General features: G+C 44.7%; 1 protein-coding gene across 1 annotated transcript in view; it reads left to right on the top strand.

Annotated features, from left to right (window-relative positions):
- The window catches only part of PDE6A (phosphodiesterase 6A), a gene marked incomplete at its 3' end in the record, with an annotated part of 68,741 nt that overhangs the window by 45,022 nt on the left and 2,761 nt on the right, over positions 1–20,958 (top strand). The window contains exons 12-19 of the mRNA XM_082382831.1: positions 192–338; positions 1,212–1,319; positions 3,019–3,128; positions 4,688–4,775; positions 4,960–5,060; positions 5,582–5,689; positions 20,189–20,252; positions 20,538–20,612. Of these exons, the coding sequence (XP_082238957.1) occupies positions 192–338; positions 1,212–1,319; positions 3,019–3,128; positions 4,688–4,775; positions 4,960–5,060; positions 5,582–5,689; positions 20,189–20,252; positions 20,538–20,612 (801 nt within the window). The remainder of the gene's footprint in view (positions 1–191; positions 339–1,211; positions 1,320–3,018; positions 3,129–4,687; positions 4,776–4,959; positions 5,061–5,581; positions 5,690–20,188; positions 20,253–20,537; positions 20,613–20,958) is intronic.

The following is a 20,958-nucleotide window of genomic DNA, read 5'->3' as shown; positions in this document are numbered from 1 at the left end:
ACCTGTTACAAGCACAGGGTGTGCCCCAAGCATGGGCAGGGAGTGTCTCTGCCAAGGATGACCCTTGCCACTCTGCTCTGATCCTTCCAGCGGACTCGGGATAGGGACAGGGCTTGGGTGGGGGGGGGGATAGGAGAGGGACCCAGGAACCCTTCATGTGTCCCAGTCACTTGACTCCATGTTTCACACAGCAAGAACAGCTGCCAGATGCAGAGAAATATGAAATTAATAAATTCCACTTCAGCGACCTGCCCCTGACGGAACTGGAGCTGGTGAAATGTGGAATACAGATGTACTATGAGCTCAGAGTGGTGGATAAATTTCACATTCCTCAGGAGGTGAGGTCGAAACAAACGTTTGATTTCCCTTTTTCTTTTCCCTGTTTCTTTTTTGCTTGCTTTAAAAAAAAAAAAAAAAAAACCTCAATCTGTAAACTGCCTTAAAAAGAGTGTACCCTCAGCTTTTAGGATTTAAAGCATTAGTCACATCGCACAGATGCGTCATTTATCAGAAAAGAGACACATGGTTCCTCTGAACTGTGGTGTTTCTCAAGGTGGGTATTGAGGCACTGAGTTCTGAAGACTATGGATAAATGGGATGCCAAAAACGGTCCTTCAGTCAAACAGAGTGGGAAAAGTGGGTTAAATCCACTTAAACAGGACTTTTCCCCTGCAGGATTCCTTAGGTGTGCTGTGCATCTAGGGGGACGGGGATGGACAAAAAGGTGGAGGTGGGGTGTATATCGCGTGCAGAATTTCCCAGACTTCTTTGATTAAAGCAGCGGTTCTAAATGTGTTGCCCCAAAGCACATCGGCACCACCTGAAAACGGATCAACATGGGGGCGCGCGCACACACACACTCCTAGCTGTAAGGAATCAGAAACTGTTTTCACAAGGCCTCCCCACAGCCCGTAGCGATTCAGACGTGCACTCAAGTCTGAGAACCACTGATTTAAAGATCCCTTTGATTTTTCTCCCGTACAGTTCCTGTAAGCTTCTCCCAGGGCCTTGTTTCATAACCACGTCCACTGTCATAGTACCTAGCAGTCTGCAAAGTGCTCTCACAGCCTTATTGCGTCTATTGCTAGTTCCCACACGTGGTCCAGGGCGGGGGCTGGAGCATCTGGGGTTCAGCAGGCAGCATCCCCACCACCACACCCCCCCAGCCTTGGCGCAACGCTGCTGCCTCACTGATGTGCATGTGTTCGCAGGCCCTGGTGCGGTTCATGTATTCCCTGAGTAAGGGCTACCGCAGGATCACCTACCACAACTGGCGGCACGGCTTCAACGTGGGGCAGACCATGTTCTCCTTGCTGGTGGTACGGCGGTGGCGGCATCTGGGCGGCGTGGTGGGCGGGACTGCGGGCGGCTGCGAGCTCCTGCCACACTGGGACGACCTCGTGCAGCTCCCCCGGCAACAGTGGCATCATTCTTCTACTTACTGCTTTTTTAAAAAAAATGCAAAAAGAGTACATGCTTAGCATAAATGCATTCCAAGAAGAGAGAAGTATATAAAATAAAAAGTAAAAGAAAGCTACATTCTTCTCCCACCCCCAAGCCGGTATTTGGAGAAAACCATGACACAACTCCTTCAAGATTTTCTTCTAAGAAGCATCGAGACATATTTGTTCACACGCATATACACAAAGTTTATTTTGTTCATAACCAATTAAATATTATTATTCTGTAACATACTTTTTTCATTTGAAAATATATAAATATATTGATCACATTCTTTAAATATATTTTTATTGTGGTAAAATATACATAACCTAAAATTTATCATTTTAACCATTTTTAGGTGCACAATTCAGTGGCATTAAGTATGTTCACAATATTGTACAACCATCACTACTCTCCATCTCTCGAAATTTTCCAGCTGCCCAAATAGATGCCCTGTCCCCATTAAACAACAATATTAATGCAGCTCCCCATTTCCCCTGTCCCCAGCCCCTGGCGACCACCATTCTACTTTTTCAATCTCTATGAATTTGATTATAGGTATCTCACATAAGTAGAATCATACAGTATTTGTCCTTTTGTGTCTGACTTATTCCACTGAATGTTTTTAAGGCTTATCCATGATCTAATTTCATGGCTTCAGAGTATTCTGCATTGTTTAAGTAGACCATAATTTCTTTACCCAGCTCCCCTATTGTTGGACATGGGGGTTGTTTTCGATCTTTCACTATTACAAACAGTGCTACTGTGTCCTTGGGTGGACATACCTATGTGTATATGTGTCAGTCTTTTTGTCTCAGAGGGTTTGCAGTTTCTATATTTCATTTAAAAGTGTTTTCCCATCCAGGTTATGATACACATCTCTGCCCTTGCCTAGCCTCCTCATCCTCATTCCTTTCCCTTGTGGCTGGAATGGTCAGGGCAGAGTAAGCACTAGGGCCAGGAGGCAGGAATTCTGGCTAGGCTGTCATTGAGGGTGAAAAACACACCCCTTAGAATTGATTTATTTCTTAGAGTCACAGAGTCATCATCACCTCCCCAGGGCTCTTTCCACCCTTGACTCCAACACCCTGCATAAACAAGGAGTTAAGTACTTGCAAGACGCTCAGGGAACAATTCTTCTGGGCTGTGTTTGAATCGGTAGACCAGGTTTGGAAAGTTTGCTTTACCAGTCTGGTCATGTTCAAAAACACTCTAAATCCTAAAATTCGAGGGCTGTCAGTTTCTCAACAGTCATCCAGTCTGATGTCCTCCACCTTGAGTGTGCACAATGAGATACTGAGGCCCAGAGGGAGATGCGACCAGCTAAGGTCACTCAGGAGTAAGGTGACTCACCAGCCCCATTTGCCTGGGACTGTCCCAGTTCTAGCACAGAAAGTCCCACATCCCAGAAAACCCCTGAGTCCCGGCAAACATCTGGTCACCCTGTGGCGCCAGGGGTCGAGCCAAGATCAGACCTATGTTTCCAAGCTCCAGGCCCTCCCCCTCACGCCTGCGCTCTCAGCCCTTCTTCCGACCCCCACAAGAAAGGAGTGCTATCTCTGACTGCTCTTCCAGACTGGAAAGCTGAAGCAATACTTCACAGACCTGGAGGCCCTGGCCATGGTCACCGCTGCCTTCTGCCATGACATTGACCACAGAGGCACCAACAATCTCTACCAAATGAAGTGAGTCAGCGCTTACTGGCCCTCCTCTCTACCTCCTGCCTCCAGGATTGATTACCTAGATCTAAATGGGTCTCAGATAGACTCGCTTGCCAAGGAGAAGTCCCGCAGTCCACAACTTCCCACTTCCTCCTGCCCTTTGGATCTGGGTAAACTCCTGTGATAGACAGACTAATGACCCTCAAATATGTCCACACCCCAATGCCTGGAGCCTGGGAATATGTTGCCTTACATTCAAAAATACTTCATGCCTGTGATTAAGTTAAGGATGTTGAAATATAGGGATTATCTTGGGTTATCCAAGTGGGACCCACATAGTCAGAAGGGTCCTTATAAGAGGGAGGTGGTGGGGATGTCAGAGAGGACAGAAGATGCTACACTGTTGGCTTGGATGATGGAGGATGGGCCACAAGCCAAGGAGGGTAGGGGGCCTCTAGAAGCTAGAAAAGGCAAGGAAACAGATTTTCCTCTAGAGTATCCAGAAGGGAAGCAGCTCTGCAGACCCACTGTAGACTTCTGAACTCCAGAGCTGTAAGATAATAAAATTTTATTGTTTTAAGCCATTCAGTTTGTGGTAATGTGTCAGAGCAACAACAGGAATCTAATATATTAAACTTCTTCACTCTCCTCCTTCCCTTCCTACCTGTTGAATTAATTCAAGCCAAGACGTTAGTAACTGAGAACGGTTCATTTATTCACCTTGGGTTTATAATGCTCCTAACACCAGTGTGGTAGGCCCTAGGCTAGGCAAAGGAGGTACCACGGTGAGCAAACCAGACGCAGTCCCCGTCCTCACAGAGCTTATATTCTAGATAGTCTCTGAAGCAGAGTCCTTGAACCATGTTCTGGGGGACCCTCGTGACCACCTTGTGGGCTGGGCAGAGCAGGGACGAGTGTGATACCCATATTATAAATGAGGAAACTGAGGTTCTTCCCAGGGCCCACAGCCTGTAAGTCATTAACAAGCCCTAGAACATGCTTCTCTGAGTCTTCTCAGTTCTTGCCTGCTGCTCCAAGGTTAGAGATTGTGTTTACATTTTACCTCGTGGGAAGCTAAGTACTGATCTCAGTGCTTGGTGCGTAAAAAGGGCTCAACAAATATTTATTGAATAAAGACATGAATACATATATTGCTTGTGGGAATTCAGTGGCTTCCCCTAAGGATCAGGTATGAAGGATCTGGGGCTTTGTGTTGTTCAAAGTACGGCCCAGTGCCAATGTCCATGGAAGGGCACTGGGCCAATAAGTTTCTAAAATTGCATGTGGCATTGTGTTTGTGTCTTTTTCTGGGGATAAGGGTCCACACTTCTAGGGAGTGCACGACCTCAAAGAGGCCCAGAGTCAGTTGTGGAGACAACTAAAGCCTGAGGGTCAGGACACCTGCTATCTAGTCCTATTTCCCACTGTCCTACTGTGTGGCAAATCCCTTCTTATTTCTGAACTTCAACCTCTCTGCCTGCAGAATTAGGAGGTGACAGGAATGGATGATGTCTTTAACCTTCACCTCAGCCATTTCATACTGATCCTCTCTCTCTGCGTCTCTCTCTTTCTCTCCCATTCAGATCCCAGAACCCACTGGCCAAGCTCCATGGGTCCTCCATCTTGGAAAGACACCACTTGGAGTTTGGCAAAACATTGCTGAGAGATGAGGTAGGATGAGGGCCCTCTGCACTGGCTTTGGGGACTGAGAAGGAGCTCCCATCTCACAAGAAGCCTGAGTGTGGCCAGGCGTTGGCCTGGGCTGCCTCTCCCATCACCTGGGGCGGCCATCAGTAGTTGAGCAACTTTACTGCCAGCATCACTTCTTATATCTCTCCTATGGTTTTCTCTTTAGAGCTTAAATATCTTTCAAAACCTCAATCGCAGGCAGCATGAGCATGCAATCCACATGATGGACATCGCAATCATTGCTACAGACCTCGCCTTGTATTTCAAGTTGGTGTTTCTTCTTCCTTTTAAGAATAACAATGATTAGGGAATTCCCTGGCAATCCAGTTGTTAAGACTGCCATGGGCCCGGGTTCCATCCCTGGTCGGGGAACTAAGATCCCACAAGCCACCCAGCGTGGCCGAAAAAAAGAATAGCAATGATTATAATAATAATGAACACCACAGTTCTAATTGATTTAGTATATGCTCTGTGCCAGGCACCATACTTGTGCTATGGACACATCGACTCTCACTACAGCTCTATGAGTTAGATATTTTTACCCCCATTATACAGATGGGGAAACTGAGATCCAGGGGAAGATTAGCTAAGATCAGATAACAAATCCATGGTAGAGTCTGAGTTAGAACTGAGGTCTTCACTCCCAGGCGTTGGTTCTTTTCACCTTTTTTTTTTTTTTTTTAATTATGTTGTTTTAATTAGCCTCTGTCTGAAACAGCCAACATTAGAAGGCCAGGGGTTGCCTTATTCTAAGATGTGCTCCTTTAACAAACTGGTGTGTTTTGTAGGAAGAGGACGATGTTCCAAAAGATCGTGGATCAGTCTAAGACATATGAGACTCAACAGGAGTGGACGCAGTACATGATGCTGGATCAGACACGGAAGGAAATCGTTATGTGAGTTGAGACAGGGCTTAAACCCTGATCCCCTTAAGCCCGGGGTCATAAGGCAAAATTCTCCACTGACAGGCCTTGCTGCCTTCAAGAGAGCCCTGGGACACTTTCCATTATGGAGGCCTCTGACATATGAAACAAAGAAGTTACGCCAAAACAGCATTGCAGAAATTATATGTTTAATCTTTATTCTAACACACAAATACAAGACAGTATACTATCGTTTTACTTCTTTGTATACAAAAAGTACACTATTTGAAGTATTTCTATCCTAAAATGCAGAATTTTTGTAGTAAAGTGATGTAACTTTAAAGTTTTTGATAAAACATAGAGCATTATACCAATTATGGTTTGAGTGATAGCTAAATGTCACTCAAAATCTGTACACTTAATTTCTTAAGTGTTCTTTTATACATGGCAATGGCCTGCAAAACAGCTGTGCAATTCACAAATTAGTCCCATGATTTGTGTGATATTTAGTGCTTTGCTGGCATGAGGTCTGGTAATGGGATGCAACTTTAAGTTTTCTGGTGAATGTCTTCTTTTAGTTTCTCTCAGTGTGCTTCCATGATTCACTTCAATTGATGATGAGGTGAGAAGTATAAATCTGAGGCTTTTCTTGAATATGTGGCCCAAGCCAATGGGTCCCCTGGCTCCCCTGTGACAGGTCCTGGGTGTTGATGTCAAAGGAAACAAGTCCTGACGCAGTACCCAAAGAGGTGTTGTTAGTTTATCCCCAGATGCTTCTGTGGAGATGAGGTTTAATTAAGTCACAAATGTTACAAGTCCCTGCAACAGAGAAGGGGCAGCTGCTGGGACAGGCTCAGGGTAGACTAGGCAAGTGGCCAGTTGTCCTTCCCTCAGCTTTGAAGTTGTCCAAGCAGGCCTCCCCAAAGGTCCTCCCATCCTGGAGAGCAGTGTGACCTGCACCACTGAACAAGGAGGCACACACTGGCTACAGCTGCTCCTGGCAGACCAGGAGCTGCCCTGAAGGACATTTCAAAATGGTGCTGCAGAAGAACTGAATGACTGGAAAGAACACCAAGTTCTTGGACAGGGGGTCTTATTATTAGAAAAGCCGTCTATTCTCCCTATTTACTTATTCATTTAAAGTGATTCCAAGGAAAATATCGACTTTATTTTGGGGAGAACTAGGAAGCCAATTCCAAAATCCTTATGAGAAATAAGTATGCAAAAAGAGCCAGAAAATTCTGAAAGAGAAAGGAAATAATAGGGACCAGTAGAACTGAAGGCAGTTCAATCCTAGGCATGAGAAGGACAGGTCAATGAACAGACTCAAAAGACAATGCCTATGCTAAAAGTGGATTTTCTGCCAGTGGAGAAAGGTGTAATTTCATAAATGGTGTTGGTACCATGAGGTGGTCTGATTGTTTTTTTCCAAGACCAGCAAGCAATTCTCCAGCTCTCAGTGAGCACTGACTGGTTCTCCTACAAATTTCACTCAATTCTCACACTATCTACCCAGAGATAGTGTCAGACCCCACTTACTAAGGGTTCAGCCCCACGAGACTGGCTTCCTTTCAGACACCAATGGCAAGTCCATGCTGCCTGTGCTTCTGATTGACTAGCTATAAATTGGATGTTCCCATGACCCCCTCCTTGGGTTTGATTAATTTGTTAGAGTGGGTCACAGAACTCAGAGAAATGTTTACTTATATTACCAGTTTATTATAAAGGTTATTATAAAGAATACAGAAGAACAGCCAAACAGGTACATAGGGTAAGGCCAGAAGGGACCTGAATGCAGGGCCTTCCATCCCCATGGAACTGGGGTGTATTCACCAGCCCTGAAGCTTATTAAATCTCATTGTTCAAGAGTTTTTATAAAACTTAATCTGCAGCTCCTCCCAGCCCTTTCCAAGAGGCCAGCAGGTGGGGGTGAAAGTTCCATCCCTCTATTCACCTGGTCTTTCTGGTGACCAGCCCTACCCGAACCCACCTAGGGACCCTACCCTAAGTCGCCCTATATCACCTCATTAGCATAAATCCAAAGGGGGCTTCTTGGGAAGGATAAGACACTCCTATCACTCAGGAAATTTCAAGAGTTTTAGGAGCTCTGTGTGAGGAACCAGGGACAAAAACCAAATATATTTCATATTCTACCACAGAGGTAAATCCCTATTTCACCCCTATAGCAAATAAATTCCAGATGAACCAAGGATTTTAAAATAATGAGAAAACAAACTAAAAATACGGAAAGAGGAAAAAAGCATGGGAGAATTAAAAAGAGTAAGTTTTTCTAAGTGTGACATAAAATTCAAGTCATGAATAGATCGATAAATTTGACTACATAAAAATTAGAGATTTCTGCACAACACACACAAGAACACATAGCTAAAGTCAGAATGCAAATGATACACTGGGGGAAAATATGTGCAACACTTCTGACAGAAAAAGAGCTAATTTCCTTAGTAGTGTTAATACAATTCAAGAAAAAGCCTAATCCCACAGAAAAAAGAGCAAATGGCATGAATAGATATTTCCCAGAAAAGGAATTACAATGGGATGTAAACATATGAATAGATGATGACCTTACCCATAGTGAGAGAAATGCAAAATAAAAGTACCTCGAGATACAATTGTTCATCCCTCTTACTGGCAAAGATTAAATGTTTGCTAACACATGGTGTTGGGCAGAGTGAGGGGCAACAGGCAATCCTACTCACTGTGGTGGGAATGTAAATAGGTGCAGTTTTTTTGTTTTGTGTGTGTGTGTGTGTTTTAAAGTTTGCTTATCTTTGTTTTGGTTGCGCCAAACGGCTTGCGGGATCTTAGTTCCCCGACCAGGGATTGAACCCGGGCCATGGCAGTGAGAACGCTGAGTCCTAACCACTGGACCACCAGGGAACTCCCCAATAGGTACAGTTTTACGGAGGGCAATGCCTATCAAAATTGTAACCGGCCATACTCTTTGACCCAGCAATCCCACATCTAGGATTTACCCTCCAGATTTTCTCCCACATGTGCTTCAAGGAGTATGCACAAAGTTATTCATTGCAGCATTATTTGTAATCACAAAAAGTATTGAAAAAACCTTAAATAACCATCATGGGGGACCAGGTTAAATACATTATGGTATTTTCACACAACACAATGTCATGCAGACTTTACAAAGAAATGATATTAAGAGTTTCAAAAAATTTTGAAAAGCCAGAGGCAGGACTTCTTCAGTCATTGTAAAAGCCAAGGTAGTCTTAAGTGGAAGTCTTCACTGAGCACACATACCCCTCCCAAAGCCTTCCAAGACAAATATAGGCTTGGATGGCCTCAAGGATATCAGTGTTCTCTCTCTTCACATTATCTTCTGGAGAAAGCACAGTAGGTGAGGCATGGTCAGTTCCTCACTCTTCTCCCACGTTACAAAATAAAGGCAAACTCGCCCTTTTTTGAAGTCTATGGTGCAAAGACCTCTGGGGCATCAAACAGAGGGACAATAAATACTGGTGTCCTCAAAGCTTCTTTTAATCGTGGCATTATAAACCCAAGGGAGGGCTTCTGATAGCTAATTTGGAAGAATTTAAAGAATGGAATGACATTGTGACAAAACACTTTCCATTCCCAGGGTTTCTAATTATTGCATCTAATTAGTCTTGCAATAAGAAGTATTCGTTCATTAACTGATTTTTTTTCTTTTTGGTTGCACCACACGACTTGCAGGATCTTCTCCCTGACCGGGGATTGAACCCGTGTCCTCAGCAGTGAAAGCGCAGAGTCCTAACCACTGAACCGCCAGGGAATTCCCAATTTGTTAACTGATTTTTAAAAAACAGTCCCATCCTATCTCATCATAGATGAATTTCCAAAAATATTTGAGTGTTTAATAATTTCTAAAAATAGGTAATATATTTTATTGTATTGGTTAAGCGTGTAATAATAATAACTCAATCCAAAAGAAAAGTTTTCAACACTTGGAGACCTATGGTCAAAGACAGCATTGTTTAGTTATATAATTTCAACTAATGGACATATTTGGTTGCAAATAAGTATGAAAGGGTAATCAATACATTTCATATATATATATTTTTGAATGTCTACCTGGGATATGTATACAGTTATACACATATATACATACATACATATACACACACACACACACACACACACACACACACACACACAAAACATTAGGATAAAAATCTGTGGGGGAAGTCAACTGGAAATACTAGTTTATGAAGTAAAGGAAGAATGCAAAATTCCAGACTTTTTTTTTTAATTGAAGTATAGTTGATGTACAATATTAATATGTTACAGGTGTACAATATGGTGGTTCACAATTTTTAAAGGTTATACTCCATTTATAGTTATTATAAAATATTGGCTATATTCCCTGTGTTGTACAATATATACTGTAGCTTATTTTTTACATAGTAGTTTGTACCTCTTAATTCCCTACCTTTATATTGCCTCTCCCCACTTGCCTCTCCTTGCTGGTAACCACTATATCTCCAGCTTGTTCTTCATATCTGTGAGTCTGCTTCTTTTTTTTATCACATTCACTAGTTTGTTGTTTTTTTTAGATTCCACATTTAAGTGACATCATACAGTATTTGCCTTTCTCGGACTGATTTCACTTAGCATAATACTGTCCATCTATGTTGCTGCACATGGCAAAATTTCTTCATTTTATGGCTGAGTAATATTCTCTTGTATATCATACCACATCTTCTTTATCCATTCATCTGTCGACAGACACCTAGGTTGCTTCAATACCTTGGCAATTGTAAATAATGCTGCTATGAATATTGGGGTGCATGTATCTTTTCGAATTAGTGTTTTTGTTTTTTTTGAATATATACCCAGGAGTGGAATTGCTGGGTCATATGGTAGTTCTATTTTTAGTTTTTTGAGAAACTTTCATACTGTTTTCCACAGTGGCTGCACCAATTTACATTCCCACCAACAGTGTACGAGAGTTCCCTTTTCTCCACACCCTCTCCAGCATTTATTATTTGTGTTTTGTTTTGTTTTGGTTTTTGATGATAGCCATTCTGACAGGTGTGAGGTGATATCTCATTGTGGTTTTGATTTGCAGTTCCCTGATGATTAGTGATGTTGAGCATCTTTCCATGTGCCTATTGGCCATCGGCATTTCCTCTTTGGAAAAATGTCTATTCAGTTCTTCTGCCCATTTTTTAATCAGCATATTTTGTTTTGTTTTATTTAGGTTGTTTATTTTTTTGATGTTGAATTGTATGAGCTGTTTTACATTTTTGGATATTAACCCCTTATTGGTCATATCGATTGCAAATATTTTCTCCCATTCTATAGCTTGTCTTTTTGGTTTGTCAACAGTTTCCTTTGCTGCTGTGAAAAAGCTTTTAAGTTTAATTAGGTTCCATTTGTTGATTTATTTATTTTTAATATATATATTTTAAATTTTATTTATTTTATTTATTTATTTTTGGCTGCATTGGGTCTTTGCTGCTGTGCGCGGGCCCCCTCCAGCTGCGGAGAGTGGGGGCCAATCCTCGCCACAATGCCTGGGCCTCTCACTGTGGTGGCCTCTCCCGTTGCGGAGCACAGGCTCTAGAGCGCAGGCTCAGTAGCTGTGGCACATGGGCTCAGCAGCTGTGGCTCACGGGCTCCAGAGCGCAGGCTCAGCAGCTGTGGCGCTCAGGCCCAGCTGCTCCTGGCATGTGGGATCCTCCCGGACCAGGGCTCAAACCCGTGTCCCCTGCATTGGCAGGCGATTCCCAACCACTGCGCCACAAGGGAAGCCCCATTTGTTTATTTTTTGCTTTTATTTCCTTTGCTTTAGAAGACCAATCCAAAAAAAAAAAAAAATACTGCTACAATTTATGTCAAAGAGTGTTCTGCCTATATTTTCCTCTAGGAGTTTTATGGTTTCTGATCCTACATTTCAGTCTTTAAAATTCCAGACTCTTAAAGAAAAGCTTGTCTCTTTGTTTTTAAATGGGTGATGTGCTGATGGTTGATATGAAAATGCTAGGCTATTTAGATTCCTTTATACTTAAAGAATGATGTAATCATTATTTTTTTAATTTATTTATTTCACTTATTTATTTTTGGCTGCGTTGCGTCTTCGTTGCTGTGCGTGGGCTTTCTCTAGTTGCTGCGAGCAGGGGCTACTCTCCATTGCGGTGCACGGGCTTCTCATTGCGGTGACTTCTCTTGTTGAGGAGCACAGGCCCTAGGCGCGTGGGCTTCAGTAGTTGTGGCACGTGGGCTCTAGAGCACAGGCTCAGTAGCTGTGGCGCACGGGCTTCGTTGCTCCACGGCATATGGGATCTTCCCGGACCAGGGCTCGAACCCGTGTCCCCTGCATTGGCAGGCGGATTCTTAACCACCGTGCCACCAGGGAAGCCCTGATGTAATCATTTTAATAGCAAGATGTCAACTTAAAAATGTTCAAGAAGGTAAACATTTTTCAGAATTCTTCAGCTAGGCTCTCAGTGAAAAAGATCTATAAAGATCTATAAAGAGGATCTATATAGATCTATTCTTTGAATCTTTATAGATTGAAGATCTATAAAGCAGGGTTCTCAATCTTAACACTATTGACATTTGGGGACAACAACTCTTTGTTATAGGGGCTATTCTGTGCATTTTAAGATTTCACTTACTAGATGAAACCCCTGGTTTCTGCTCACTAGAAGCCAGTAACAGCCCCTCCTCTCCAGTTGTGACAAGCAAAAATATCTCCAGACATTGCCAAATATCCCCGGGGGCAAAAACTGCACCTGGTTGAAATCCACTGCTGTAAAGCAGTCTTGGAGTTGGTCCATCGATTAGGAGATTAGACACATAATTAGAGCTGCTTCATACCTGGGTACATTGTACCTGTTACACACTTGTGGCTTCGGCACCAGAGAGTCTGGGTTCAAGTCTCAGCTCTCTCACTTTTTGTTGTTTGACCTTGAGTAGTTTACCTCACCTCTCCGTGCCTCAGTTTTCTCATCTGCTCAAAGAGGATACTGGTAGTACCTACCTTATGGATTATCACGGGGGCTGAGCTGAGACACGTTCAGTGCTGTGCAGCGTTGCTCACGGCAGGTACGGTGTTAGGCTTTTCCTGTGCTATAAAGAGATATATGTATTTGGTCTTTGTCCCCATTTCCCGACACAGAGCTCTAAAACCCTTGATAGCAGTAAGAGTCATAGGCTTGGCAGGAGTGTCTTTTGTTCTAACGAAGCAACTCTTGGTGGGACCCCAGAGGGCTTCAGGGTAGGGGATGATCACCAGAAAGATGAAGCCTTGATTAGAAGCTTGGAACTTTCAGCCCCAGCCCAACCTCTGGGGAGGGGAAAGGACTGGAGACTAAATTAGTTACCAATGGCCAGTGATTTAATAAATCATGCTTATGTGGTAAAAGTGCCATTAAAAACCTCTAAACAACAGAGTTCAAAGAGCTACTAGGTCAGTGAACACATCTACGTGCTGGGAGGGTGACATGTCTGAAAAGGGCATGGAAGCTCTGTAGGCACCCCCGACCCCATACCTTCTCCTATGCATCTCTTCGACTTGGCTATTCCTGAGTTATATCCTGTATAATAAGAGTTTTCCGAAGTTTTATGAGCCGTCCTAGCAAATTTTTGAATCTGGGGGCTGTGGGAACCCCCTGACTCTGTAGTCAAGTCAGAAGGGTGGGTAACCTGGGAAGGAACCTGATACTTGCAGCTGACTTCTGAGGCGAGGGTAGCCTTGAGGGACTAAGCCCTCAAACCTGTGAAGTCTGACGCTAGTGTCAGAAGTGAATTGTATTGGGACTTCCCTGGTGGTCCAGTGGCTAAGACTCCATGCTCCCAATGCAGGGGGCCCAGGTTTGATCCCTGGTCAGAGAACTAGATCCCACATGCCGCAACTAAGAGTTCGCATGCTGCAGGTAAAAGATCCCACACGCTGCAACTAAGACCCGGAGCTACCAAATAAATAAATTTAAAAAAAAAAAAAAAAAGAAGAAGTGAATTGTATTGAATTGAATTGAATCGAATCAGAGGACACCTAGCTGGTGACAGAATTGGTTGTTGTGAGGAAAAAACCCAACACCCCCCTCCTGTGCTCTGATTATCTTGGAGTACCCACCTCAGCCCTTGAGGCATCTTAAGCCCATTGACTTTTGTGAGTCTCCTGCACCGCTATCTCTTGGGTCACCCCACTTTAGTGTGTTTACTGTAGGACCAAGATGTTACAGTACCTCCAGAATCGGGGTGTGACTTCCACTCGTCATTAAACCCTTTACGTCTCCACCTAATTGCAGGTCTCACACTGGATAGTCTGACCAAACCATACACTGGAAGGTTTCTGTGCATGGATTAGAGATCCTCTAGTGGTAGAATGTGAGGCCTGCCACCTGCCACGATCTCAGAATGGTGATTACATTTTGAAATGGTTGGGAAAAAAAAAAAATCAAAAGAATAATATTTCCTAACAAATAAAAATGATCAGAAGTCAAATTTTAGCACCCATAAATAAAATGGTATTCTTGTATGGAGGGCCACACTATGACTTTTGTGGGTCATAGGCATTTTTGCCTTCATGGCTTCTTCCTCCATTTAAATAAGTAAATAAAAATCATATTTTATGACTGTGTTGGTATAAAGACAAATATAATCCAGCTGAAGTCATTCATTATTCATAAATTTACCATTACTATATTCTTTTTTTTTTAAAGAAATTAAGATTTAAATATTTTCATGGGCCCCTAAAAGTATCCTGAACCCTAGGCACTGCCTATGAGATAAGTGACCCTGTCTTTTTTTTTTACTGAGCAGCCCATCCTCCCCTCCCCCATCCATCCTTCCATCCATTCATCCATCTAGGAATGAATATTAAGAATTTAGAAACAGCCCCTTGCCCTCTGACATGGCCCACACTCTGTCTGTGGACTGTTTCTCCCAGGGCCACTCTCACCTTTTGAGATGGACCGCATTCCATCTATGGAATGTGTACCTCTCTAAATAAATCCACTTCTTATCTATCACTTGGTCTCCCACTGAATTCTTTCTGCCATGAGACATAAAGAACCTGAGCTTCAGTAAGTCCTGACACCAGGAACTAAGGCCCCCACCCAGGCGAAGAATGGAATGATGATTTGGACCCTCCTGACTTCAACTAAAGCTTGGTCTCTGTCTACCTTCGCCCCGATTCTACGCTGAATTCTCCTCTGCTTAAGCCTTCTCGTGTACCCTTAGTTTACGCATGCACCCTTAGTTTAAAACTTCCCCAATTTTGCAGTTGGGGGAGACACTACTTTGGGAAAAGATCCCTGGTGTTCTCCTTACTTGCTGCAAGTAATAAATCCTTCCTTCTCCCCCACATCCCCCTTCCAAAAAAAGAATTTAGAAACACTGTTTGTGCTTGAATCCAAAAGGCAACCACTGTGCTAAATACACACTTCTAATATACACCCGCAAATAATGAAATAGTGGCCAAGATTCTCAAAATCCTAAATCACTCTTCAAGCAGCTGTAGTCAAGCAGCAATTAAGGGCCACTTTAAACCCAATGAGCTCATCGCGGCTCCAACCTCAGCTGCTATCTGACGTTAGGCACTCACTGCATTCAAGAGAGTGGAGCTTTGGGAAGGATTGGACGGAAAGTATGAAAACCACGAAGACACCGAAAACACTGCAAATCAAAACTCATAAATCCCCAACAATGTGGGGCTAATGGATTAAGAGCTGTTTCAATGGTAAATGCCTCCAGGGCGGCACTCCTAAATCCTCAGAATCTATCTGGGGCCTGGCATGCAGTAAGCACTCAGCAAAGTGTGCTTGGTGAGTTAACAACCTCCAACCTCTCTCAAGCCCTGGGCCACGCAGCTCAGGCCTCACCGGTCACCTACCCAGTCACCTTTCCGGTGACTGGATGCCAGGCGCCAACTGACCTTGTCTTGACTTATCTATGGCTGCTTTCACATCGCGATGATGGAACTGAGTAGCTGCTATTGAGCCTACACGCTCTGCAAAACCTAAAATATTTACTATCTGGCCCTTGACAGAAAAAGTTCGCCAGCTCCTGGTTTAGCGTTTTACAAATGAAAAAAGTGAGGCCCAGAGAGACACAGTGACTTACCTAGTGTCACACATTCGTGGGAACATCAAGGACTGGAATCCAAGTCAACCCACCCCTCTCCCGGACACCCACAGATTTCTCAGGCTCCCTTTAAACTTTCCCCACAGGCTACAGCCTCCAGGCCAGGTGTAATTCCAGGAAGAATCTGAATGCCTCGCAAGGGTGGCTGGGATGCTTTCAGGGGTCAGCCAAGGGTCAGGGAGAAGCGCCGCTGAGCATCCCAGCTGAGCGGAAGGAACGTTTGCTTTGGGCCAGGTGAGCGGGAGCCCATCCTGGTGATTGTGATGAAGGTGATAATGATGAAGATGAGGACCATGGGGCACTTATAAAATCATCTTATGTGATGGTCACAGTAACCCCTAGGACAGATAAATTGCATTGAACCCTGTGAAACTGCTGACTTAACGACAGTTTTTGACCCACAAAATCAGAATTTCATATGATCCAACCTAATATGCTTATCTCATTTCACCAAAGAACAGAGAAAGACTCAAAGACGTTAAGTCACTTGCCCTAGATATGGCAAGTAAGGACAAGAGTGAGGATCTAATTGCTCTAATTCCAAAGCCTTGTACAGAGTTTTATACTGTTCTCCCATTCAACTCCACCCCCTCCTCTTGATGACTCTCACCTACCTTGGGGCTAAGGTTCAAATTTCTCAGCAAGTCTTCATGACTTACTCTTGCTCTCTTCTGCATAATAACCCTGTTGTCCTTTACTCTCTTTCATCCTAAAATCTTCCTCTTCCTCACTTTGCACGTCTAATCTATCCCCAAACCCTGTTGAGTTTACTTCTTAAATGCCTTGTCTATCTGGACACTTCCTTTTATTGCCACATCCATCTCTTCTCTGGATCCTGAAATGGCTTCCAAACTGGGCTCCCGGCTGGCATTCCTGTGCCCTCCGTACGGAAGCCACTGTGTTCTCTGTAAAAGGCAAATGTGACCCCTTCCACTCTTCAGTGGCTTTTCCTGTTGCTCTTAGCATAAAGATGTCCCCTCACCACGGCCTGGGTTCTGTGGGTCTGCCCTGCTCATCTCTTGGGTCCCCTCTCACCCCCTCTGCCACCTGCTCCCTGAGCTCTGCCTCCCTTCCAGCTCTTTGAGTGTGCCAGGCTTCCTTCCACCAGGGCCTTTGCGCTAGATGTTCTCTCTGCCTGGAATGCGTTTCGCCACTGCCTTTGTCACCAAGTTCACTGCTATACTTCCAGCCGATATCAGCTCCAGGGCCACTTCCTCAGGGAAGCCCTCCCTGACCTCCCAGACTTAGGTCAGTTTCTCTTGTTACATTATCTCCTAGAATAGAACTCCTTTCCTTCAGAGTATTCGGTTGTTTACACATTTACACATATTTGTGAGATACATGTGTGACTCCCCAACACCAGCTCTCGGAGAGCAGGGATGCTGTGAACCAGCCCCTGCCTGACGTCTGGCGTGCACACACATACAAGGATGGATAGACGAATGCTCCCTACGGTCACCTGCTGGATGGCCCTCTGCCCTGTGGCAATGCCGTGTACCCTCCACCACACCTCTGCCCACTATACCCTTTCTTCTCCCTCCTCCTGGAGAGCTCCTATGCACCCCTCAGGGCCCTGCCTCACTGTCACCTCTCCGAAGGCCCCCGCACTGAGCTAGTTGCTCTCACCTTTGGATTTTTATTTCTTTGCACCTTGTACTTCTTTCTGCCATCCCTCCCACTTAGCATATTGTGATAACAGTTTTTGTGTTTTTTTCCCCCCCTCTATGTTCCTTAAGTGACTATGAGCTCCCTGCAGGCCTCTCTGGATCCCTAATGAGTAGCATGGCATCTTGGCCTCGGAACACCTAAGGCAGTGGTGCTGAAGTGAATGTAATGCCTTGACTTTAGGACACGAGGCTTTGGATTGGCTTTTCTTGTGTCCAGGTGTGTCCCCCATGCCCCCTTCCCCGCCACATCCCACGAACGTACCAAATCTCTAACTCTAAAACACTTAGTTGTTTCCCTAATTGCTGGGAGTGATTTTCACATGATTTCTCCAGCCAAGGAAAGTAAACCTCCAGTGCTCTCCTGAAGCCACGCCTGTGGGCTTAAAATGTAGACACTGACGGGTAGCAGGGAACCAGTGACTCCTGGATTCACAGCCAAGCATTCATTTGCTTAATGTGTTTGATGGTAAACATAGCGCGTCTACAACACAACATGAAGCATCAGGCATGTGTTCTGAAGTTCTTACAAAGTATAAAGGTGTTTCTAGGAGATGTATGCATTCCTGAAAACTTACTTACTTAAAGATGTCTATGAGTTTTTGAGGGTTTACTTAATCAAAGATAGTTAAACCTGTTAATATTTCATAACTCTTCAGGCCTCCCAAACCAGCTTACGTAACCTATGCCAGATACAGCTGGTAAATTGTAAAATCATCCAAGCCACTAGTTAGGTTCAGAGCCCCAACTTTCTCCAACTATTCCCTCCCCAGCCCATGCCCATCATCTCACCAAGTCGGGTTGACTCTACCACGTGAGCTTGACCCCACGCTCTTCCAGCCCGCGGGTATTGCTGCAGGTCAGGCCCTCCTGCCATCCTGCCTGCATTGCTGCAGCGTCCGTCTTCCTTCCTTCCTCCCTCCCTTCCTCCCTCTCCTGTCTGCTCCATCCTACAGGTGCTGCCAAGCAGCTCTGATGAGGTGATGACCTGGCCCTGAACCTTCAAAAGCTCTTTCTGCTTATTGGATACACCTACACTCCGCAGCATGGAATTAAGGCCCATAGTACATGGCCCAGGATTCCCATCCCAGACGCTCATGCCACTACACCCCGACTCTGAAACACATTCTCAAATTCCCCCTCTTTCTCCAATTCTTTTCCCATGTCCCCTCCCTTCTGTCTTATATTGTACCTACCTATGTAATAATACCTGTCTTACCTTCCTATTATTGTGAAACTCCTTTAAGAATTTATCTCTTAGAGACTTCCCTGGCGGCGCAGTGGTTAAAAATCCACCTTCCAGTGGTTAAGAATCTGCCTGCCGGGCTTCCCTGGTGGCGCAGTGGCAGAGAATCTGCCTGCCAATGCAGGGGACACAGGCTCGAGCCCTGGTCCGGGAAGATCCCACATGCCGCGGAGCAACTAAGCCCGTGTACCACAAATACTGAGCCTGTGCTCTAGAGCCCGCGAGCCACAACAACTGAGGCCGTGTGCCACAACTACTGAAGCCCGCGTGCCTAGAGCCCGTGCTCTGCAACAAGTGAAGCCACTGCAATGAGAAGCCTGTGCACCGCAACGAAGAGTAGCCCCTACTCACCACAACTAGAGAAAGCCCGTGCACAGCAACAAAGACCCAACACAGCCATAAATAAATAAATAATAAAATAAATTTATTTAAAAAAAAAGAATCCACCTGCCAGTGCAGGGGACACAGTTTCGAGCCCTGGTCTGGGAAGATCCCACATGCCACGGAGCAACTAAGCCTGTTTGTTCCAACTACTGAACCTGTGCTCTAGAGCCCGCAAACCACAACTACTGAGCCTGCGTGCCACAACTACTGAAGCCCGTGTGCCTAGTGCCTGTGCTCTGCAACAAGAGAAGCCACCGCAATGAGAAGCAGCGAAGATCCAATGCAGCCAAAGAAAAAAAAAAGAAATCCACATCAAAATATTAAAAAAAAAAAAGTTTATTTTTTAACCCTTTCTTTCTTTCCTCAGTCCCTTCCACTACTTCTTAACGTAATGCTTCCTCACAATGACCAGGGTCGCCCTTCTGCCTGCATCATGCATTACTCAATGGGGCAAAAAGCGGTTCTTGGGAGAGGAGCAAAAAATCTTAGATATTACAATGGTCTGTGGCCCTCCAAACAGATATACAGTATGTCTGTGTTATTAAAATTTCATGGTGCAGCGATTATAGAAAAAATGTCTAATAAAAAAGCTCTTTGACAGTGGAGCAGGGAGGATGATGAGAAAAAGGTTGAGAAACATTGTTCTATATTAGACAGGAGAGAAGGAACTCCGAGGATGTGATGAGATTTAAATGAAATTGATGTCTATAAAATGCCTAGAACAGTGTGTGGCACATAATAGAAACCCAATATATGTTCCTGATCATCGCCAGTGTTTATTGTGCACATACTATATCCAGGCACCATGCTAAGATTTTTACACACATTATCTCATTTAATCTTGCACCCACTCCATGAGGGAAGTACCATTATTATTACAGACAGGAAACTGAGGCATAGAGAAGTTGGTTTAATTGCTCAATGTCAAACTCCTGGTAACTGACAGAGGCAGGATTTAAGCCTCTATTTAATTTCAAAGCCTGACCTTCAGATGCAATGGGGAAGTGACCCTCTTCTCACCATGGGATGAGGTCACCTACTAGTAGGGGCAGGAAAGGAGAGATAGATGGAATTAACCAGATATACAGCCATGACTGGCTCCGGACTGATGGATGGTGTGCTTGTGCACAGGGCCATGATGATGACCGCCTGTGATCTCTCAGCCATCACCAAGCCTTGGGAGGTGCAGAGCAAGGTATGCACTCCTCCTGACCTGAGAGAAGGAGTATCCCAGTACTGGTGACAGCAGCTAATGTGGCTTGGATTCTCCAGCTCCTGAGGCAGCCTACCTTTGCTCCATCCTCCTCTGCCAAGACATGGCAATCACCTGAGGACCTCTCCCATGATGACATAAAGTGGGGTGGCAGGGCAGGAGTGGGGTTTATGTCTTTGCTGAGCTGGAAACCCACATGGGATGGGAGCAGGGGTAGGAGAATTGGGGCTGGGGCTTGACTCCATGGCGGGTGTCTGCCTGTTGCAGGTGGCTCTACTGGTTGCTGCCGAATTCTGGGAACAAGGTGACCTGGAGCGCACGGTGCTGCAACAGAATCCCATTGTGAGTAGAGAAGGGACTTCAGCCTGATATTGGGCATGTGATCTCATCCTGGTGGAGGGCAGTGACCTTGCCGTGATGGAGAGATGTGCCTCCTCACCCTTGACACAGGGATGTGTGACCTTACCACAGAGATGACCTTTCCTTAATGCAGTGGTTCTCAAAGTATGGTCCCTGGAGACCACCATCAACCTCGTTACTTGGGAACATATTACAGATGCAAATCCACAGACCCACCCTGGACCTACCTGAACAGAAACTCTGGGGGTGGGCCAGCAATGTGCTCTCTCCTAAAGTTTGAGGACCCTGCTTTAGGCTATGTGCTTTAAGCTTAGCACATTCAGCTAAG

This window comes from Balaenoptera borealis (assembly GCF_965194805.1).
Source record: "Balaenoptera borealis genome assembly, chromosome: 2".
Lineage (NCBI taxonomy): Eukaryota > Metazoa > Chordata > Mammalia > Artiodactyla > Balaenopteridae > Balaenoptera > Balaenoptera borealis.
The sequence above is the reverse complement of the archived record's forward strand: the minus strand, read 5'-3'. Positions and strand labels throughout refer to the sequence as shown.